The 23,972-nt window shown below is 43.6% G+C and overlaps 1 protein-coding gene across 2 annotated transcripts in view; it reads right to left on the bottom strand.

Moving 5' to 3' along the window:
* Nucleotides 1-23,972, bottom strand: part of CNOT3 (CCR4-NOT transcription complex subunit 3) — a 292,476-nt gene that overhangs the window by 220,135 nt on the left and 48,369 nt on the right. For both annotated transcript variants that reach the window (XM_077457069.1, XM_077457070.1), the window contains exons 4-5: nt 21,491-21,824; nt 19,682-19,787 (exon numbers count right to left, since the gene is read on the bottom strand). In XM_077457069.1, coding sequence (XP_077313195.1) covers nt 19,682-19,787; nt 21,491-21,824 — 440 coding nt within the window. The remainder of the gene's footprint in view (nt 1-19,681; nt 19,788-21,490; nt 21,825-23,972) is intronic.

The following is a 23,972-nucleotide window of genomic DNA, read 5'->3' as shown; positions in this document are numbered from 1 at the left end:
ATACCACATATGTGGGACTTTTTGGGAGTCTAGCCGCGTACGGGACCCCGAAAACCAATCACTGCCTTCAGGATTTCTAAGGGTGCAAATTTTTGATTTCACTCCTCACTACCTATCACAGTTTCGAAGGCCACAAAATGCCAAAATAGCACAAAACCCCCCCAAATGACCCCATTTTGGAAAGTAGACACCCCAAGCTATTTACTAAGAGGCATGTTGAGTCCATGAAATATTTTATATTTTGCCACAAGTTGCAGGAATATTACAATTTTAATTTTTTTGCACAAACTTGTCACTAAATGATATATTGCTCACACATGCTATGGGCACAAGTAAAATTACACCCCAAAATAAATTCTGCTGCTTCTCCCGAGTACGGGGATACCACATGTGGGGGACTTTTTGGGAGCCTAGCCACGCAAGGGACCTCGAAAACCAAGCACTGCCTTCAGGATTTAAATATAAAACGCTACCAAAAAAAATAATTTGTTAGCGATCGCAGGGATCAGGCCCGACTCTGCGAACGCTGCAGTTATGCGTTTAGTGTTTTGTAAGTGACAGTGATTGATCGATACTGCACTTGGGTGGGCTCGGCGGAGGGGCAAAACGCAGGTGCCAGCAGGTATCTGGGCTGATCCCACTAACAATGCGTTTTTTGGAACCCTAAACTGCTGGGGACGCTAGTATAGATCTGAACAGATATTGATCTGTTCAGATTCTATACCACTATGGGAGGTTTATGCTTTGCACGTGGGTGTCAGCGGTACTGGCCCTAACCTAGTGCTGCCTGGAGTGATGCAGACCCTGACCCTAAAACCTTATTGATATCACTCGCCGGGTGATCAGGGGGTTAAACCTTTATTGGGTAATAAATGGTGGGTGCCCTGATGCTATAAAATGCAAACTAACCAGTCACCTGTAACACTTATACGGTGATCACTGGTGAAAGGGTCAACTAGGGGCAATCAGGGGATTAAAATCTTTATTAGGTAGTATATGGGGGTCCCTGGAGCTATATAAAAACCTGACGGGAAACCTTAATAACTGGCTAACCAGCGTCACCACTGGCACTTATACGGTGATTGCTGGTGAAAGGGTTAACTAGGGGAAATCAGGGGGTTAAAAACATTATTGGGTAGTATATGGGGGTACCTAGCGCTATAAAAACCTAGCGGTGAAGCTAAAAAAAAAACTAGCTACCTAGCGACACTAGTGACACTAATGCAGCGATCAGAAAAACTATTGTTTAGTGATACTGGCAAAAGGGGGTGAAGGGGTTAACTAGGAGCAATCAGGACACTAATGCAGCAATCATAAAATGGTCGCTTAGTGACACTGGCAAAAGGGGGTGAAAGGGTTAACTCTAGGGGCAATCAGGGGGCTACCCTGGACCTAACACTAACTGCCCTGACAGTTTTTACTGTTACAACTGACACTAAATGCAGTGATCAGAAATAAATGATCACTGCAATCAGTGACACTGTGACTGGGGGGGGGGGGGATTTGTGTACCTACATGTCAGTGTAGTGTTGGTGCACTTACTATTATGTTCTCTTCGCAGTCCGGTCAAAAAGACCGCCCCGAGGAGAATGACATCACTTCCTCCCTGCCTGTGTTTACAATACACAGGCAGGGGAAGCTTCTCATTTGCCAGGAGTGCTCCTGAAGCGAAACGGACCGCCGCATCCAGCGGGAGGGTGTTCGATCGGACCCCCCACCCGCTGGAAGGCAAGCACGTACATGTACGTGCCTGTCGGTGCCATTGCGCCAACGTACATTGCCATGCGGCAGTCCTTAAGTGGTTAATGATCCAATTTCCTTCCATGAAACCCTCAAGGTCATCAAATACCTAACTAAAAATAAAGGTCCAGGCATTGATGGGCTTTCAGGAAATTATCAAGCATTTGGCGATATCTTAACGCCATACCTGACCAATACGTTTAACCAAGTAGAGAACTCCACAGCTAATAACCAAAGGAGATGTTGGAAGCCTTAATAATTAACCTCCCAAAACCAGGTAAGGATCCAACATCCCCTACAAATTATAGACCTATATCACTATTAAATTCAGACAACAAAATATATGTCAAAATTTTAGCAAACCGTTTAATAAACATAATCTCATATCTTATTGGTCCCGATAAAGTAGGTTTCGTTAACAGAAGACAAGCCCCAGATGACCACTAGACGGATGGTAAATATAATTCACAGAAATCAATCAAATGCCCTCTCTCCTCTTGGCCTTAGGTGCCAAGAAAGCATTTGATAGAATGCACTGGCAATAAATCTCCAAAACTCTGGAAAAAAACTGGTATTAAAGGACTTACACATTCGGCCATCATGTCATTGTATGCACAACCTTCAGCTAAGGCAGTGGTCATCAACCCCGTCCTTGTCAGAAACCATGAATCAGACCGAGACAGAAGTACAATTAAATCACACTTGTTTAATAAAAATAAAAAGGTAAATAGAAAAAGCGTAGTCAAAGCATAGTCGGAGTCTAGTAACCAGATCAAGTAGTCAGCCAGGCCAGAGTTCAATAACCAAATCGGGTAATCAGCCAGGCCAGAAGTCAGGGATCCAAGTAGAGCAACAGCAAGCAGAATAAGGAGCCACAAGGGATGTCAGCACGCCAGTCTTTAGGCTGGGTTCACACTGCTGCGGCTAGGAGACCCGGATGTGATTCGCACCGCACTGCAGTGCAAATCACATCCGATCTCTGTGCGATGCGAGTTCAGCCATACAGATAGTATGGCTGAATTCGCATCGCACCCGCCCCAAACTCGCACAGGACCCTTTTTTTGGTCCGCAGCAGAATCGGATCGCATGGGTGTTCACACCATGCGATCCGATTCCTGTCCGAGTTTGCAGATCGCACTGCGATATGATCTGGGGGTGTCATTAACGTTTCACTGACACTCCCAGCAGTTCACATAGGGCAGTGTGAACTGCCGGCGGGAGGCATGCGATGCGGGAACCCGCCGCAGATTCGCGGCATTCCCGCATAGCTTTAGTGTGAACCCAGCCTTAAACAGAACCACAGGAGATGGTTTTTCTGGTGTGACCAAGGAGAAGACAGAGGTGAAGTGAGCTGGACAGCTTAAAGTAGGCAGGTCAGACGAGCATGATCAGGAACAGCTGGTAACTGTGGAGAGATGAGAGCTGGCAATTAGACAGCAGAGCAGCCAGCCAAGAGAAAGAAGGGCTAAGCCAACCCTGACAGTACCCCCTCCTCAATAACCCCTCTCCCTCGGAGGGCCACCGGGCTTGAGGAGACACAGTCTATGGAACTAGTGGAGGAGGACAGGGGCATGTATGTCCGAGGATGAAACCCAGGAGCGTTCCTCCGGACCGTACCCCTTACAATGCACAAGGTACTGTATGCGCCCACAGAACCTACGGAAGTCAATGGATTGTACCTCATACTTCTCATGGTTCACAACCTGAATAGGATGAGGGTGTGGCACCGAGGTGGTAAATCGGTTACAGACCAACGGTTTCAATAAGGAGACATGAAACACATTTGAGATGCGCATACTAGGAGGAAGGTCCAACACGCAAGCCACTGGGTTAATCCTGCGAAGGATACGGAAAGGCCCAATAAACCGAGGTGCAAACTTCAGTGAGGGAACACTAAGCCAGAGGTTGCGAGATGACAGCATGACCATGTCCCCAACTTGGTAGGAAGGCGCAGGCAGGCGCCTGCGGTCAGCATGGAGTCTGTACCCATCATTAGCATGACGTAAAGCCTCCTGGACTTGTACCCAAGTGGAAAGAAGACCACGGAGATGCTCCTCTAATGCAGGAAAACTCTGCGGAACAAACGAGTCAGGCAACATGGAAGGTTGGGAACCATAATTCGCCATAAATGGAGACAATCGGGAGGCAGAATTCAAGGCACTGTTGTGAGCAAACTCTGCCCATGGTAATAGGTCTGACCAGTTTTGGTGGTCAGAAATATAGCAACGTAGGAATTGCTCCAAGGACTGATTGGCTCGCTCTGCGGCCCCATTAGACTGCGGGTGAAACGCAGAAGAGAACGCAAGCTGGATTCCCAACTGTGCACAAAAGGCTCGCCAGAACCGGGAGACAAACTGACTGCCCCTGTCTGAGACAATCACCTTGGGTAGTCCATGTAAACGCAAGATCTCCCGAGCAAAAATGAAAGCCAGTTCCTAAGTGGAATACAATGACACATCTTTGAGAACCGGTCAACCACCATAAGGATAACAGTGTTTCCTTGGGAGTTGGGCAACTTCACAATATAATCCATTGACAGGTGAGTCCAGGGCCTCTCTCCATTGCGTATGGATTGTAGGAGGCCCACTGGAAGGTGTCGTGGAGTCTTACACTGAGCACACACGGGACAGGCAGCTACGAAGGCAGTAACATCAGCCCATAGACTAGGCCACCAGAATTGTTGGGAAATGGCCCAAATGAGTTGATTCTTCCCAGGATGGCCAGCTGCCTTGGGAGAATGGCAAGTCTGGAGCACAGCAGTATGGATACTCTCTGGGACAAAGCAGCGGTCACAAGGTTTCTCAGGAGGAGCCTGGACCTGAGCAGCAAGAATTTCACTTCACCCAAAGGAAAAGTGAGACTGGTGCGAACCGTTGGCAAGTTACGATCAGGAGGAATCATAGGAACCGAAACCGACTCCGACTTGGAAGTGGAGGAAAATTGTCGTGACCAGGCATCAGCCCTTACATTCTTAGTATCGGGTAAGAATGAGACAATGTAATTAAAGCTCGATAAGAAAAGAGCCCATCGCACCCTTCTGGGAGAGAGTCGCTTATCTTCAGACACGAAAGTAAGATTCTTATGGTGAGTAAGAATAAGAACAGCCACAGTGGTACCTTCAAGGAGATGTCTCCATTCTTTCAGGGCTAAAATGATCGCTAACAGCTCTCTGTCACCAATCTCATAAGTGCACTCACCAGGTGACAATTTCTTGGAAAAGTAGCCACAGAATTAGGACGTTGAGACAGAAGGGCGCCAAACTGCAGTCTCAGAAGCAACAACTTCTAGGATAAAAGGCAACGTAGGATCAGATGTGTCAAACAGGAGCAGAAACAAAAGCAGCCTTGAGAGTCTCAAAGGCCTTAATGGACTCCGGAGACCAACTCTGTGGGTTACCATCCTTTCGGGTCATATCAGTCAGGGGCTTGACCAGAGACGAGAAGTTACAAATAAACTTCCGATAGTAGTTGGCAAACCCAGCAAACGCTGCAGAGGACGTAAACCCACAGGTCAAGGACACTGTAGGACTGCCGAAAGTTTCTCTTGGTCAATCGAAAAACCAGCAGTGGAAATGACATAGCCCAGGAATGTAACCTGTTCACAATGGAACTTGCACTTCTCCAGTTTACAATAGAGATTGTTCTCTCTTAGTTTCTGAAGCACACGACAGACATCTGTCTGGTGGCTCTCCAGGGACTTGGAAAATATGAGGCTATCATCTAGATAAAACCACACAACTGCAAATCTCGGAGGACATCGTTAATAAATTCCTGGAAAACTGCCGGGGCATTACAAAGGCCAAAAGGCATTACCAGGTACTCATAATGGCCTGTTCTGGTGTTAAACGCAGTTTTCCATTCGGCGCCCTCCTTGATGTGCATGAGATTGCATGCCCTTCAAGTCAAGCTTCGGGAAAACCATTGCTCCCCTGAGGTGGTCAAATAACACTGTAATCAATGGAATCGGGTAGGCATTCTTAATCATAACACGATTGAGACCCCTATAATTTATACAAGATCTCAGTTCACCACTCTTCTTCACAAAGAAGAAACCAGCACCAGCAGGAGATGAGGATTTGCGGATGAAACCTCAAGAAAGTGCGTAAGCAACATACTCTTTCATGGCCTTATCCTCCAAGGCCGACAAAGGGTAAACCCAGCCACGAGGAGATATGGCACCAGGTTGAAGGTCAATTGCGCAATCATAAGTTCGGTGTGGAGGCAAACTACTGGCTTGACCTTTATCAAAAGGCATTGCTAAAATCGCGGTACTCCCGCGGGAGGGAGGGGAGTGAAGAGGTGCACAGGACCTTGGATACCTTCAGGAAGCATGTCTCACTGCATTGTGGTGACCAGGAGAGAACCTCAGCACGGAGCCAATCAAATGAGGGGTTGTGTCTCTGTAACCAAGGATAACCATGAACCAGCGGAAACCTGGGTGAGGAAATAACTTGGAATTGGATTATCTCATGGTGAAGAGCCCCTACGGCCATGGACAACAGAACCATCTCATGACTCACATGGGCAGGCTGTAAAGGTCTCCCGTCAAGAGCCTCAATGGGAAGTGGAGTGTCACGCAACTGCAGCGGAATCGAGTGCTGCGAAACAAATGCAGCATCAATGAACAGGCCTGCAGCCCCAGTCGATTAGAGCCTGTATCTCAAAGGGTGACCAAAACCAGGGGCTTATCCTTCTGGGTAACTGGGGACGAAACAACGCCACCTAAGGTCTGTCCATGATAGAACCTCAAGGTTCGGGTCTTCCCTGGACGGGTAGGACAAGACTTCAAAAAGTGACCTGCCTGGCCACAATAAAGGCATAATCTCCTAAAGGCTCTCTCACCTGCAGAGAGACACGTGAAGCCCAGGTGCATGGGTTCATCTTCACTGACCGACTCGCTACCAGGAGGCATGGGAGGTGAGGGAGGCATGAGTGGGACTACAAAGCTCGGAGGCAAACGTACAGGAGGCTTCCGCAAGTGCTCCTTAAGAGAAAGTTTTTCTCTGAGTCTGGAAGCAATGAGGATGGCAAACGAGATCAAGCTCTCTAGCTCAGCGGGTATATCTCGGGCTGCTTTCTCATCCTTGATGGGATCTGAGAGACCATGAGAAAAAGCAGCCACGAGGGCCTCATTGTTCCAAGCAACCTCTGCTGCCAGAGTATAGAATTCAATGGCGTAGTCGGCAACAGTTCTCGTACTCTGATGGACATGAGGCACTTGGCAGCAGAAGCGGAGCATGCGGGAACGTCAAATACCCTTTTAAAGGAGGCCACAAACTCAGGGTAACTCAAGACAACAGGTTTTTGCATCTCCTATAGAAGGTTAGCCCAGGCCAAGGCTCTCTCAGAAAGCAAAGATATCACGAAACCCACTTTGCTTCTGTCCGTGGGAAACGCCTGGGGCAGCATGTCGAAGTATATCTGAACCTGATTCAGAAACCCTGTGCATTGAACTGGATCACCCCCAAATCGCTGGGGAAGCGGAGCGGAACCAGACATACCTGTTATAGAGGTAATACTTGAGGCGGGTGCCTGCACAGAGACTGGCGCAGCAGCAGGGACGGCAGAGAGCAGACACTGTGGGGGATTTCAGGTGAGCCGTGCGACTCTAGATCTCCATCGCTCGATCTATAGCTATATATATTAGGGCTGTGGAAATTAAAGATACCTCGATTAATCGTTCATTTTTTTGATCGATCAAAATACTCACCTCTCTGCCGACTTCCGGGTCTTCAAGGAGTTCCATCTGAGATCCGATGACGTCACGGACATAGACGTCACTGGACTCCACCCCCTTCCCCAAGTGCCTCCGTCTGGGAGAGAAGTCTGTGACGTTGAAGTTCTGATTGAAAGCAATGCGTACGGGGGAGGAACTATGCATGAACCCGCTGCTGCCCTATGGAACTTACACTATAGTCAGCTTTACATGCTGTGTTTTTATCATCTTCATATGAGTAGTTTGTGTTCAAACACAAAAATGAAATCTTATACTTAAGCAGTGAGCACTTAGATCTTTTCTTTCTACCCATGACCTGGCGGCCTTGCTGAGATCTAAGGAGACGTGAGAGGAGTTTATGGTCCGTGTTAACCCTTTTGCTATCCGCTTGCATGACCACCTGTTTGCACAGGGGTACATGCCATTAGGTGAGAGTGATTAGTTAGACCAGAGGTGGAAGGATTGTCACGCTACTGTGGAAAAAAAATTACTTACGTCAGTGCTACATATAATAAAATGGAATGACACACGGAAAAAAAAAAACTGAACACATGAAGAAAGGGAAAGGCAAAAAGGCATGGAAAGCGCCAAGATACAAGCTGAAATGTATTTGTAATTATAAAGCAATCCTGCACAGTGTCAGTACAATTTAATATCAGTTGTTCAGTGTCAGCTGATGACCTATAAAAAGAGGTCCCATTACCAAGGTGTCACATAAAAAAACATCTCATGATGGGTAAAAGCAAAGTGCTCTCTCAAGACCTTCCAACCTTATTGTTACAAAACATACTGATGCCATTGGTTACAGAAGGATTTCTAAACATCAAAAAGTTACAGTGAGCACTGTAACTCGGCTACGACCAGGTGCTCCTTGCAAGATTTCCGACAGAGGAGTGAAAAGAATCATCAAAACAGTTGTCCAACAGCCAAGAACCAGCTGTGGAAAGCTTCAGAAAGACCTTGAATTAGCAGGTACAATTGTTAAAAAAAAAAAAAAAAAAACAAGCAATGCACTCAACCACCATGGCATGTATGCATGCTCACCACGCAATACTCCATTGCTGAAGAAACGGCACGTTAAAGCTCGTTTAAAAAGTGGATGTAAGCCCTCACATATACCCAATGAAATGAACAGCCTCAGATGAAACCAAACTCCCTACATAAATTTTGCATATATATCTGCTCTCCATCTTGCTATAGTCTTTAGAATTCTTACATCGGGTAAGAATTTTCACTTCACTTCATTCTGCACGGTTAGAGAAGGCTTGGATTATATTGGGAGCAGCCCCCCCTCCACATTGGTATGAAAATGCTCTGCTCTGAGAATCTATTTATAGAAACCTCCTGGACACACTTCTATTTCCCCTCTTGGAGAATGTGAGAAATGATCAGCCTGATAACAGAGCTACAAAGCAAGAGAGCTACCTGACACAGTGCTTTGGGGAGAGATAACAAAACACTGCAGCTCAAATTTCATGAACTGGGTTTATATCCACTTTAAAGTCTGCTTCGCAACATTTAGAGAAGCTTGATAAATACTGGGAGAATACAGTCTGGTCAGATGAGACCAAAATTTAACTCTTTGGATGCCATAATACATACCATGTTTGGAGGTCAAAGGGGACTACACATCACCCCAAAAACACCATACCGACAGTGAGGTTTGGAGGTGAAAACATCATGGTGTGGGGGCTGTTTTGCAGCATACAGTCCTGGCAAACTTCACATCATTGAAGGAAGGATGAATGGAAAAAAAAAAAATTACCAAGACATTCTTGATAAAAATCTGCTGCCATCTACCAGGATGCCATTTTAGATTTAGCCAACTAAAATCACCAGTACATTTTAGCCGACTAAAATCGAATGGGTTAGTTTAGTTAAATTGTAGTGTATTTAAGTATTTCTCTAGAATTGCCAAACTTATTATATACCCCTGGAGCTTAATCTGATAATATCAACATGCTCTACAGACACAGATTAAGCCGTTTTACAGAACATCTTTTTAAATCTTTAGAACTTCTTTTTTGTTGACAAAATGAACGCTGGAGGAAAGCTGGCTGCCCGTTACCAGACAAATTATGTAAATATGTATTCATTTGATAGTATGTAGTGTGCATGTATTTATGCATATGTGTGCATTTGAGAGTATGCATGATGTATGTACGTACGGCATCTCACAAAAGTGAGCACACTCCTCACATTTTTGTAAAGATTTTATTATAGCTTCTCATGTGACAACACTGAATGACACTTTGCTACAATGTAAAGTAGTGAGTGCATAGCTTGTATAACAGTGTACATTTGCTGCCCGCTCAAAATAACTAAACGCACAGCCATTATTGTTTACACCACTGGTCCCCAACCTTTTTAGCACCGGGAACCAGCATTGTGGATGAAAATTGTGCAGGGGGGGGGGGGGGGGGGGGGGGGGGGTCCTTGGGAGGGTCGGGGTGATTAGTTTTTTTTTGCGGACAATTTGTCAGAAAAAGGCTGGTGTTAGCACTTCAATCATCATAACATCATGGTTAATATGGTGTCAGGATGATTGAAGCACATTATTATTATACTGTAATACAAAATTAAATAGTTCAACTCCCCATGATGCAGAATCTGCCACCAGATGCAGCTTGCCACGGTGCCCATCACCAGATTGCCACGTGCCACATTGCCTGCCACCAGATGCAGATTGCCAGTCACAAGCAACCAGATGCAGAGTTCTACATGCCACAAGATGCAGATTGCCAGTGTCACTTGCCATCAGATGCAGATTGCCATGTCATCAGATGTAGATTGCCACCAGATGCAGATTCCCACATGCCATCAGATGCAGATTGCCACAGTCACTTGCCACATGCCAGCAGATGCAAATAGTGTAGCAGCAGGCCTGTGTGGGCGGAAGTGCGGTGTTGGCGGTGATCTCTCTGCACCTCAGATTGCAGAGACTTTGCGGCCCACCTGTAAACAGGCTGCGGCCCGGGGGTTCAAGACCCCCTGGTCTAAACCACTGGCAACAGAAGTGAATACATGCTCTGCTTCAGTATGTCATAGTAAATGTTGGCATTCATGGTTCCCTCAATGAACTGAAGCTCCCCAGTGCCGGTAGCATTCATGCAGCCCCAGACCATGACACTCCCACCACCATGCTTAACTGTAGGAAAGACACACTTGTCTTTGTACTCCTCACCTGGTTGCTCCCACAAGCTTGACACCATCTGAACCAAATAGGTTTATCTTGGTCTCATCAGAACACAGGATACGGTTAAAGTAATCCATGTCCTTAGTCTGCTTGTCTTCAAACTGTATGCAGGCTTTCTTGTGCATTATCTTTAGAACAGGCGTCCTTCTGGGACGACATCCATGCAGACCAATTTGATGCAGTGTATATATTTGTACTATATTTTACTAGTAATGGCAGCGAGCTGCGATTTTTATAGGGACTGAAACATTTCGGCAGACAGATCGGACACTTATGGGACCACTGACATTTATACAGCGATCAGAGCAAAAAATAGCCACTGATTACTGTATAAATTTCACTGGCAGGGAAGGGGTTAACACTAAGGGGCGGTCAAGGGGTTAAATGTGGTCCCTCAGCTTATTCTAACTGTAGGGGGGATGGGACTGCCTGGGGGAGAAGACCGATCGGTGTTCCTATATACTAAACTGTTCCTATATACTAGAAACACATGGTCTCCTCTCCCCCGCCAGAACGTGGATTTCTGTGTTTACCTCATTCTGGCTCTGTCGAAAGCGATTGCGGGTGCCCCGGCGGACATCACGGCCGCTGGGCACGAGCATCGGTTCCTCAGTATCGTGGCAGCATGTGCATGCCCCCTATACCCCTTAAAGTGCCTGCCATACATCTACGGCGATTCGTGCAGGGGAACCATTCTCCTGCCGTCAAATGATGGCGGGCTGACGGCAAGCGGTTAAACTCTCCAGTATCTTCCCGACTATAGAAGTTAAACTAACAAGTCTATAGTTACTTGGTAAAGACTTTGATCCCTTTTTAAATATAGGCACCAGATTGGACTGGCCGGTAACTGAGGCCATGGCTTTACGGCCTGCTGGTGTGGGATACAGCGCTTGCAACTTGTTTGTGGGCAATGCCCTTACATTCGCCTAGGAATGGGCACCCTGCTCTGGTGGGCATGGCTTTGATGAGCAGTCATTGACGGCACGGTGGTGCCCGGCTTCTTGACTGAGGGCTTCTCTTTGCCTGCTCTCATTGTGTGCCCACCTCTGACATCTCCTTCCCAGCTGGGTGCTGGGGTTGTAGGTGCCGCTATGTTGCAGGCTTGATGTGGAGCAAAATTTTATACAAAAATAAAATACAAAATAAATAAAATCGCTTTAAGGCATTACAATTCCATTAAAGTAAAAGTTTACCAGTATTTTTCATTATATTTTAAATGATTATATCCATGTCTCAGCCTTTAGTGCTACTTTAATATAAAATATTTAAATCCCCCATCCATCCTTCACATAGTCTGACTCCCAGTTAAAAATAGGATTTTTAAAACAGCTTGCCTGTAAAATCCTTTTCTTGGAATACATCATAGGACACAGAGGCTCAAGTAATTACTTGGTGGGTTATAGGCCTACCTTCAGGTGTTGACACTTGTATAACCAATACAGGAAGTTGACTCCCCTATATAACCCCTCCTCCTTCCAGGAGTACCTCAGTTTTTGTAGCCAAGCAATATACTCTCACCCCAGTGTTGCGCCAGAGGAGAAAGGAGGTACATTGGTGGGACAGATAAGCAGCAGGGTTACAGTGGTCGGGCAGAAGAGCAGGGTGGTAGTGGTTGGGCACATGAGCAGGGGGGTATAGTCGTAGGACAGATTTGCAGGAGGGACAGGGATCTGAGGTGTGGACTTGCAGGAATTTGGGCTGATTTGAGTCGTGAGAGTGCAGGATGTTAATTTCTCACTACTAAAGTAGTTTACAGCATTTGCTATATATATATATATATATATAAAAAAATCCTTTTCGTGATTGAGAGGGCAGGGCCGGTGCTACCACTAAATGGAGTGGGCAGCCCCCTGGGGTGCACTACCACCTAGGGCGCCACCATGGCCTCCGTCCCAGTGAAGCTCCAGGCATGTGTGAGCTTGATGCTGGGCTGGCTGTTCCCGGAAACACATCCACTGCGTACCGACAATCCTCCGATGGGTCCCGCCAAGTGCCCCGCTGTCACATCTCCTCACACAGGTATAACTCACAGCACCACTCCGGGACTCCTTTGCTCCAGCCTGTCCCTCTGCTGCGGCACTGTGCGTCTGTGTGAGAACTGTGGAGCTCGGTGAAGATGGAGCATTGAGAGAGGTGCAGTGTCAGCTGACCTCTCAACTGGAGGGGGCACCATGGAGCAGCTGGATGGCGGTGCTGACAGGGACTCCTAAGCAATGCTGCCCACCCACTGCTGAGGAGAGCCCTGATGTGATGGTCAATCAAGCCATGAAGAGCTGAGGTAAGGAGGATGTAAGGACCCCGATCTACATTAATCTGTGTGTGGGGGATGGGGGGGCGAGTAGTGCAGGAAAGTGGGTCAGGTGTGTCAGGTAGGTGGGTCAGTGTAGGGGTCAAGTATGTGTCGGGTAGGTTTTTTTTTTTTTGTTATAAAATTGGCACGCTCAATTTCTTAAAAAACATTTTTTGGCACACTGCTCAAAAGGTTGCCTACCCCCGATCTACGGTATATGCAGTGGTAAACATAGAAGGATCTAGGGGTCCTAGCAGAAGACAGACTGAGCAATAGCATGCAGTGTCAAGCTATTTACTGCATGCACTAACCACTTAACGTCTGAGCCTCTTTTTGACACTTGTTTACTAGTTAAAATATATATATATATATTTTTTGCTAAAAAATTACTTAGAACCCCCAAACATTATATTTTTTTTTTTTCAGACACCCTAGAGAATAAAACGGCAGTTGTTGCAATACTTCGTCACACCGTATTTGCGCAGCGGTCTTACAAATATACTTTTTTTAACTTAAAAATAAGAAAATAGTAAAGTTAGTCCAATTTTTTTTATATTGTAAAAGAAAATGTTACACAGAGTACATTGATACCCGATATATCACGCTTCAAAATTGCACTTGCTTGTGGAATGGCAACAAACTTTGATCCTTAAAAATAACCATAGGCGAAGTTTACATTTTTCTACAGGTTAGGTTTAGTGCTAGAATTATTGCTATTGCTTTATCGATTGTGGCGATACCTCACATGTGTTTGAACACCGTTTTCATACGTGGGCACGACTGGCGTATGTTCGCTTCTGTGCAGGGAACATTTTTTTTTTTTTTTACACCGTCACTTAAAAAAAAAAGAAAAATTGTGTCACTTTTATTCCTGTTACAAGGAATGTGAACATCCCTTGTAATAGAAAAAAAGCATGACAGGACCTCTTAAATGTGAGATCTGGGGTCAAAAAGACCTCAGATCTAACATTTACACTAAAATGCAAAAAATATTCCCCTTTAAGACCATTGGGCAGAAGTGACCTTTGAGGTCGCTTACGCCATTCAATTTTATGGAGCCGAGCGGGGCCATCTTTCCCTCACTCGGCTGTCAGGGGGAAGGACGCAGTCATCTCCGCCACTACCGATGGCGCCGGTAAGCGGCAGAGATGACCAGAACATGGTGGGGGGCCCCTCTCTCTGCCCCAATAAAAGCAATTTTGTGGCAAATCACTTTTATCTGAAAGAGCGCTGCTCGCAGTTGTTGAAAATACCAGTGTTATGGCAGTTTTCTGCTGCCATAACAATGATATGTAGCGTCAAAGTACCGACATACAATGACAGCAATTTGGGCCAAGTGGTTAAAAAGGGAATTTACTCCAGAGATAAAACGATTATTCAATTTATAAAACTCTGGTTTGGCTGCATCTGGAGCATTCCATCCAGTTCAGGTCACTAATCCTCAGAAAGGATGTGCTGGAGCTGGAGTCCAGAGAAGGGCAACTAGAATAATATAGGGATTGGAGGACCTTAATTTTGAGGAAGGACTACAAGCGCTAAATGTATTCTCCCTGGCGAAAAGACGCTTTAGAGAAGATATGATAGCTATATGCTGGGATCTTGCATAAGTATGAAACTTTTCAGCCCCAGGGAGTGCAAAAGGGGTGACACGATGAGACTGGAAGAGAATCAGTTTAACCTTAAGCAGGATAGGGGGTTTTCACTGTTAGGGCGGTAAGATACGGAACTCTCTTCCACAATCGGTGGTGTCGGCAGGAAGTATGGATAGTTTAAAAAGACTCCTGGATATGGAATTATTTTTCTACACGCATAGGTTTAACTGGATGGACTGGAAGTAACCAGCTTTATAGTTGGGGAACAAAATATGTAACTCACTCGGAGAATAAGACAGAAGAGAGATTAATATATATATATATATATATTCACTTATGCTTGCCATCCTTAGAAAAACTATGTTTTAATAACACTGATTTGATTTTTAAATGGTTAATGGGGTAATATTAATTTTTGATCACAAAACTTTTCTACATGGAACGCATATTCAGACACTGTGTAGTTTTCAAATCAGAAAAGACATGCATTTTAAAATTGAATATTAAAAGCAAGGTAAATTTTCAAAGAAGGACATTCAACCATTCATCGAATGTACAAAGAATTTTCATACGAACATGCTCATCCAAAAGTTGATATGTGTATGGCCAAGCATACAACACAGTAGCAGCCACATTTATTTTTTTTTTTTTTTTATCACCGGTCATGATTGGGTTAAAAAAAAAAAATCCCTTTGTAGATTACAAAAACAGATAATCACTACTATAAGGGGTTTATTTATACTGTGAAACAGTGAAAGTAATACATGTAAACTTATGAGCACAACTGTATAGATGATCTAGCAGAATTTATGATTTCTTGGTAATTTTTCAGAGAATATGAATAACGCAAACATTTTTCTTCCACTCATGGTTAGTGTTTGGCTGAAGTCATTTATTATCGATCAACTGTGTTTAATCTTTTTAAATCATAATGGCAACAGAAACTACCCAAAGGACCCTGATCAAAAGTTTACATACCCTGGTGATTTTGGCTTGATAACATGCACACAAGTTGACACAAAGAGGTTTGAATGGCTATTAAAGAAGAAGTAAACCCTGATGAGTTTACTTCCTCTTTCATTCCCTGTAAAGGCAAAGCATAATGGACTACTATAATGGACTACTATGCAGCGCAGCGGCTAAAAATCCTGATAACGTCATATGACGTCCGGTCAGGATTTTGAAACCACTATGCCACCGTGTTTTTGTTATAGGGTGGGTGACAAGTGGTTAAAAGGATATCCAAGGAATTGAGAATGCCAATCAGCAGTGTTCAAATGCCAATCAAGAAGTGGAAAATGAGAGGTTCTGTTGAAACCAAACCAAACCACAGACCAATTAAAATTTCAGCCACAACTACCTGGAAAATTGTTCAGGATGCAAAGAAAAACCCACAAAAAACTTTAGGTGAAATACTGGACTCTGAAAACATGTGGTGTGGCTGTTTCAAGGTGCACAATAAGGAAGCACTTGAAGAAAGATGGGCTGCATGGTTGAGTCGCCAGAAGAAAGTCATTACTACGCAAACGCCACAAAGTATCCCGTTTACAATACACCAAACAGCACAGAGACAAGCCTCAAACCTTCTGGCAAAAAGTCATTTGGAGTGATGAGACCAAAATGTAGCTTTTTGGTCACAACCATAAAATCTACATTTGGAAAGGAGTCAATAAGGCCTATGATGAAAGGTCACAGTGTTTCCTACTGTGAAACACAGAGGTGGATTGCTGATGTTTTGGGGATGTGTGAACTATAAAGGCACAGAAAATGTGGTCAAAATGAATGGCAAGATAAATGCAGTATGTTATCAAAAAATACTGGAGAAAAGTTTGCATTCGTCAGCCTGGAAGCTGCGCATGAGATGAATTTGACATTCCAACATGACAATGATCCAAAAGTTAAGGCCAAGTCAACAGGTCAGTGGCTACAGCAGAATAAAGTGAAGGTTCTGGATTGGCCATCTCAGTCTCCTGATCTCAATATCATTGAGCCATCATTGAGATCTCAAACATGCAGTTCATGCAAAACAGCCCAAGAATTTACAGGAACTGGAGGCTTTTTGCCAAGAGGAATGGACAGCTTTGCCAACATTAATGTTAAAGGGGGCAATACATTAAGAACTGGGGTATGTAAGCTTTTGATCAGCGTCATTTGGGTAGTTTCTGTTGAGATTAGGATTTAAAAAGAGTAAACAGTTTATTGATAGTAAATGGCTTCAGCCAAACACTAACCAGGAATGAAAATATATTTTTGGGTTATTCATATTCTCTGACAAATGACCAAGAAATCATAAATTCTGCCACTGTAAACATACGAGCACAACTGTATATATACACACAAATGGGGTATACACACACACACACATTATATATATATATATATATACACACACACATACACATACACACACACACATTCATTGAATGTACACATATATATGTGTGGGGATTGGGAGGTGAGGGGGTGGATGCTGAACATGTTATACCCTACATATGGGTGTAACCTGTTCAGAAAGGCAAAATTATCCTTTAGCCCTAGTTCACACCAGTGAGGTATTGAAGTGGTACTGCTTCAGCGGGACTTTAAAGCAGTGCGAGTTCATGTCCAGCTTGCTGATATCTGTGTAACTTCATTTAACAGATGTCGACTCAAGTCGCACTGAATTCCTTACCACCTTTTTTGATTTGCAGTAATTTGAGCAGTTTCATTGCTGTGAAAGGGGTGCGACTTTTTAACTGTCAAGTCGCATGACAAGTCTCACTGATGTGAACCAGGGATTAATTGTGAAGGCCAGGGGGAAGTAAAACCAGGCAGTTGAGCCACAGTGTTACCGCCTCTCGACCGCCTGAACAGTGATATGCAGCCACTCACGGCTACACTTACCATGTCAAAACAACTTAAATAGCATGTCTCATTTAGCAGGCGTTGCTACTGCCAAACGCGACTAATGCAAGTTGTAGGGCTACAATGCAACTGCATCCAGTGCACATAATTGTAGTGTAGCAATTAAGGGTAAAAGCGGTATTAAACGCAAAACCAAAAATGTAATACATTGCAGCTCATGAATCATTAAATGTGGTGGTTGCATTCGTTTTCCTTTTTAAATTATTTTTTTCCCTCTCTGTTTTCATCTTGTGATTTGCCCACTAACACACATCCTGTATTAGAGTGCCCTTACTCTGGATGAAGGAGACATGTTGGCTGTACTAGCAGATTTAAATGCACCAACAAATTGAAGCCAAACTCAAGTTAATACTTTATAAGCAGTTACAGCAAACAATTTTTCTCAGTTTGGGATAAAGGTTTTACAAAAAAATAAAAGCTGATCATTGTAAGAACCCATCAATGGTAAATGGTTTGTCTCATCTCTGTAACAAATACATTCAGCTGGAAAAAAAACAGCAGACTTACTGGCCAGATCATCAAGTGAAAATAGAGGAAAGAAAGCCTAATAAACGTCATCACATCTAATTGGTAAGCTGCAATATAATTAATGTTAGCTTTTGAGTTTAATACCACTTTAAAGTAGGTGGTGAGGACGCAACAGAACACCTCATCATCATCTGGAGAGAGAAAAATTTGCTGTAAGAGGAGGAATGTGGAGGGGAAGGGATGTGTGCTGGGGAGGTGAAATTTGCAGAGGGGGAAGAAAGGATTTTTGCTGTGGAGGTGGAATTTGTGGAAAGGCTTGTGCTAGAAGGGGAGATTGGGGGTGGAGGATTTGTTCTAGGAGGTGGATTTTGGGTATTTGTACTTGGAGGGGGAATGTGGGGGAGGATGCATGCGGTATTACTGCTCCACTTGGGATTTCCAAAGGCACTTCAGGTCTTTTATAGTTTTAGCAACACCCCTGTATTATACCCAGGCCATCCAAAATGACCACCAACCCCAAAGGTGCACAATACTACACTCTTGGGCTGATTTAACCCAACATTTAAACCGACTGTTTGCAAGTGTTGATTGAAAAAATACAGTTAGCACCAGTACAGCACCCCCAAAAAAATGGTCTAGCGCTGCCCCTATATAGATCAATCGATAGATGGATTTTATACAAGCTGTAGCATAAGGCCAAAGTCATAACTCAAGAGCAGTAACCCATAGCAATCAAACCATTTAGTGCTTGCTTGACTTCAATACTGAATGACTGGTTTCTATTAGTTACTAAAACGTATCCCTGGGGAGATTATATTATATATAAAAAATATGAATAAGGCAGTTTTCTACCTAAGGGCCGGTTCCCACTATTGTGATGCAAGGACCCTGCGAATCAACTGCGGATTCCTGCATTGCACAAGATACGCACGGCAGTTCACACTGCCATATGTGAACTGCTGGGGAGTGTCATAGGTTAACGACACCCCCCATTTCAGCTCGCATATCGCATTGCGAACCGACAGTTTGGACATGAATCGGACCGCATATGTGTGAACACACATGCGATCCGATTCTGGTCCGAACAGAAAAAAGGGTCCTGTGCGTGTTTGCACCGAATGCGGTGTGATATCAGCCATACTATCTGTATGGCTGACATTGCACCACACAGACATTGCATGTAATGTGAACAGCAGTGCGCTGCAAATTACATGCGATGTCTGCCGTCGCAATAGTGTGAACCGGCCCTAAAGTCCCAGAATCACTAAAGTGTAGTAAAAACGACTTATTACCTCACAGCTTGTCTTAATTACTTAATTAAGCACTGCTACATCTGTAGAGGGACCTACTGATAAGCAATCCTGTGATGTGCAGTCCACAAGAAAAAAAAAAAAAAATAGAATCAAGTTGGTCGCCATGTACAACACAGCCCCTTTCACAATATGCGAAGCTCGTATAAGAGCCAACACCAATTTCACGTAATGCAACAATAAAACACACCAGCAAAATGTTAACAGTCACATTAAGCACACCTTCAATACTAAATAAAATAACTACTTTAGTGTAGGTTACAAACAGCATATAAGTATACATATGAAATATGCATGTACATATCTACACTTATATTACACACAGCAGTGCAATTCAAGCACAAAACACAGTTCTCCATCTAGACCAAAAGAAACTATTTTGGTTCAATTATTTCACAACATCTCAACTCCATAATCACAGACATGGAAACACACTGATGACTAGTTGACCTCCTATTGTACTCACGCAGTGCTTGTTGGTGGGTTGTGAATCACAGACTGGCTTGATTGTGATTGACTGCTATTACCAAGTGCAGCATCTGTGGAGTTTTCTGCTACTACAGAGCTGTAACCTGGGAAGAAATGTAGACATTAAGTGACAATATTTCATTTTCTGTATTTTGTGCAGCTAACATGTGCACCAAACACACCAGCAGTCCAAAAAAAAAAAAATCTGCTCATTAGGCAAACTATTTTAACCTGCAAAAAAGGGCATGGCCAGGGTGGGAGTGGATTTATTGGAAGTTCAGTGAAAACTAAAGGTGTTACTGCAAACAACCGCCCATTAGGATGAATTGGTTAGATTAATGAATGATTAGGTAAAAAAAAAAAAAAAACTAATTGAGCTGCTGCCCAGAGTATCCAATTTTGTTACCTCCAGTCATTAGGTGAGTTGTCAGCATACTCCATCTGAGTACTTTGATTTGAACTGATCTACACCCGCTTTGCAATTTCAAGGAATTTCATTTATGCAAACTATTGCCTTCAGAGTTGCAGGATTCACAGACTTTCTGGCTCGTCAATACAGTTTGCATCCCCTTTCCTTCCATACTGCCCACTCTGAGCTTTTCCATGCTCCTCCACATTTAGCAGCCGCTGGCCTTTTCCTTTTCCCAACTCCCCCTTCCTTACACTTCACAATTATGTGCCACTTTGTCTTGGTCTATCACAAAAAATCTCAATAAAATACATTTATGTTTTTGGATGTAACATGACAAAATGCAGAAAATAAAGGGGTATGAATACCTTTTCAAGGCACTGTATGTTCTGCATTCTTGGTGTGTTTTCTGAAATTTATGTGGAACATAATGGGAAGTCTATGGGAAACGAGATGACGCACGTGAAAACTGCAGGTATACCCGCGCTGCAGCCAAACCACAGCACCGAGATGTGAAAGCCCTCAAACTGCAAATGTGTCTGATAAAGTACAAATAAACTGCTGCTCCCAGGTGAATGAGACAGACCATAATCTTTAGAGCAGCCATTGGGTGCAAACCCTGCCACTGCCAGCAGAAACTGAATGAACCAAAAAAAGACCAATGGCTGCAATCCCACATGATGCAAAAAATGGGCTTTATTGTTCAGACTTGAAAAAAACAACAAAACATAGGCAGGGGATAAGAAAGGTTCACACGTTTCACATGAGATTCTTGCTTTATCAAATGCACCAAAATAAAATACGAATCCCGTGTGAAACATGTCAACCTTTCTTATCCCCTGCCTAGGATTTGTTTTTTTATCAAGTTTAAACAATAAAGCCCATTTTTTTGCATCGTGCGGGAGTGCAGTTATTTCTTTCAGGGTCTGATAAGGTGCTGCCTACACTGGAGTTTTCTTTCATAGCCTAGCCTGCACTGTCAATTGTCCACATGTTGGTATGGGCAGCTAAAAGCACTTTCTACTGGATTCTTTCAAATAGCTCTTGAGCTATATAATAAATATCAATTGCAATTACAAAGAGTATACTGGCTTGTGCAAAACAAATTTGGCTCATGTATTAGGCATGTTTACACCTAAAATAGTTTCAATGATGCAAACATGCAGTGCAGCACACTGTGCACTATTCATTTTGGGACAATCTGTAGGGCTGCCAATAAAAATAAATAGTACCGCAAGGCACAACAGCAAGTTTGGTGTGTCTGTGTGTGTTGTGATACCTCCTCACAATGATGGGAACAGGTCTCCTAGAGATAAAATACCCATTATGGACATTAACTACAATAGACGCATTTATCTTGGAAACAACATTAAGACAAAGCACAATTCTCATACTTACTTGTCGCTCCATTTTGTTTGCTTGTGTTCTGCTGGGCATTGGAAGGCCTAGGCTGGGATGCATTTGAATTAGATGGGGGAGGAGCCACTGCCTGTGCATATGGAGTGGGTGTACCAGATGTGTGTCCACTGGGAGGGTTGTTTTTGCTGTTGGTGCTGCTGTTACTGCTTGTACCGCTGCTATTGGATACTGTGCCATTGCCGTTTGTAGCTGGTCCATTTCCCAAAGAAGACAACGTGCTGGAACTACTTCCTATTTGGTAACTTGGAGTCACTGCAGGGGACTGTGGATGATGGTTGTTATGGGTACTTTTAGATCCGTTCTTTGCTGGTGACTAAAAGTCAAAAAAAAAAAAAAAACGCTAAACTTTAGGGAAACATACACATGTAAATAAAATCTTGGTGTAGGACCAAATGCAACGCATCAACTGAAAAATGAGAATAGAGAAAATGTATGGTGTTTGCGCCCCATACATCTGTGTCCAGGCTTATTAAAGTGTCAGATTGTTTTTTTCTTTTTTTAACACAATCAACATACAGTTATTGTTTTTTTTTTTTTTTTTTACCGAAGGACATGTAGCTAAATACATTTTGGTCTAAATGTATGACAACATTTTAGTTTATTGGATATGTTTTTATAACAAAAAATAGAAAACGTTTTTAAAAAAGTTTCAGGCTTTTTCGTTTTCATAGCAAAAAATAAAGATGCCAGTGGTGATCAAATACCACACAAAGAAAGCTTTTTCTGTGTGGGGGGGGGGTAGACACAAACTTTGTTTGGGTTTGGCACTGCATGAGCGCACAATTACAAGTTAAAATAGCACAGTACCAAATAGCAAAAAATGCTCCAGTCAGAAGGGGAAACACCTTCCGGAGGTCAAGTGGTTAAAACAAAGCCTCCAGTGGCACGTTGTCAACAATGACAGGGCATCCATGTTCATCCGTTCTTCCTTCCAGATTCGCATCCTCCAGCCGTCTGATTAGCCACACCATCACTCCCACGCATGCATGCAGGAGCAACCATTGGTGGCAAGGGACTGAAGGAATGGCACACAATGGGCACATTGCCCCTTAAAAACTGAGTGATGTGCAGGCCTTTGGCAGAGCGAATGCTTGCCTGTGGGATCTGAAAGCTTTAGTTTGGTCTCTGACATAGCTACATGCAAGGGTATTCCCCTGTAGGGTACGCACTAAGGGCATGGATTACAGGGTAAGTATGTTCAGAAGTAGAACACAGCAACTTGGCTGTAGACGGTTCTGTAGCTAATCCTCATGGCAAAAAAGGGCAAAAAGAAGCGTCTGGGTCCTTTTAAAAAGGATTTGTTAACCCATATAAGACAAACACTGCCAGACCCTCTTTTAGAGCATGACAGAGCACAGTGCATTAGTATTTTGTAAAAACGAGAGCTGTAAATACCGATTTTGAGCTGTCTTCAGGATGGTCACATGACTCGCGGCCCCTGTACAGCTCAGATAGATACTGCAGGAGGGGCCCCTCTGATGTCACCTGGGAGATCACATGGCCTGATCAGCCTCTCCTGCAGTAGCCCTGGAAACTGGTTGAAAGTCACATGACCAGCTGGAAGACATTGCTGAATCATTATTTACAATGCTCGTTTTTTATGAAAAACGTATGCAGTGTGCTTTGCCAGCATATAATAAAGGGGCTGGTATTGAGCATTTACAAATTTTTAATGTTGCCAATAGCGTTGGGGGTGGAGACGGAGAAACAGACACGAGCTGACAGGCAAGGAGGAGGGGGTGAAGGGGGGGAAGAGGAGAGCGGGGCTGCATTTGATGGAGAGATGCACTTTGACCATGGTGGTCAGGGCTAAGTAGCCTTGATTTTCATGGTCAGTATAGAGAAGGGATACAGGAAGTGGCAGGTTCGTGGGAAGTTCTTTTTTTTGTTTTTGTTTTTTAACAGTTTAGATGGAGCAGATTACACAGCAAATGCACTGTGCTGTTTAATCTGCTTTAAGGGAAAGAGAAATCTATTTTTTTTTATGGGTTGACAAACACATTAAGGGCTCTGTGCAAGAGTGTTGATAAAAAGTGCAACCTGCACATTGAATGATTATTTTTTTTCTAAAAACATGTACAACTTCTAAGAAAAAAAAAAGTGATGTGTATAAACGGTGTGCTAATTTAAATCATTATAAAGTGTGTAGAACACCTGTTCACAATGTAACTTATGCAGATATGTAAACAAAAATCTAATATTAGATTAATAACAACATTCCACCAAACATAGATCAATAAAATGTCGGCATCCAGTGTATTATTGCAAAAAAGACAATCATAATAAAAAAAATTGTCCAAAAAAGAAATAAAGGATTTTGTGGCGATTCAACAATGCGTGCAAACACTTCATCAACAAAAACCTCTCCTACTAATAACCATGCCAATGTGATCATTTTTTGCTGAACGGATAACCACCCCCAGTCACCAATAAGTGAATTGGTCGCTTTCAGTACCCTGAT

Source organism: Lithobates pipiens, unplaced genomic scaffold (genome assembly GCF_037356315.1).
Source record: "Lithobates pipiens isolate NorthernLeopardFrog02 unplaced genomic scaffold, aLitPip1_a1.2 Scaffold_27, whole genome shotgun sequence".
Lineage (NCBI taxonomy): Eukaryota > Metazoa > Chordata > Amphibia > Anura > Ranidae > Lithobates > Lithobates pipiens.
Note: the sequence above shows the minus strand (reverse complement) of the source record. Positions and strands in the feature narration are given on the sequence as shown.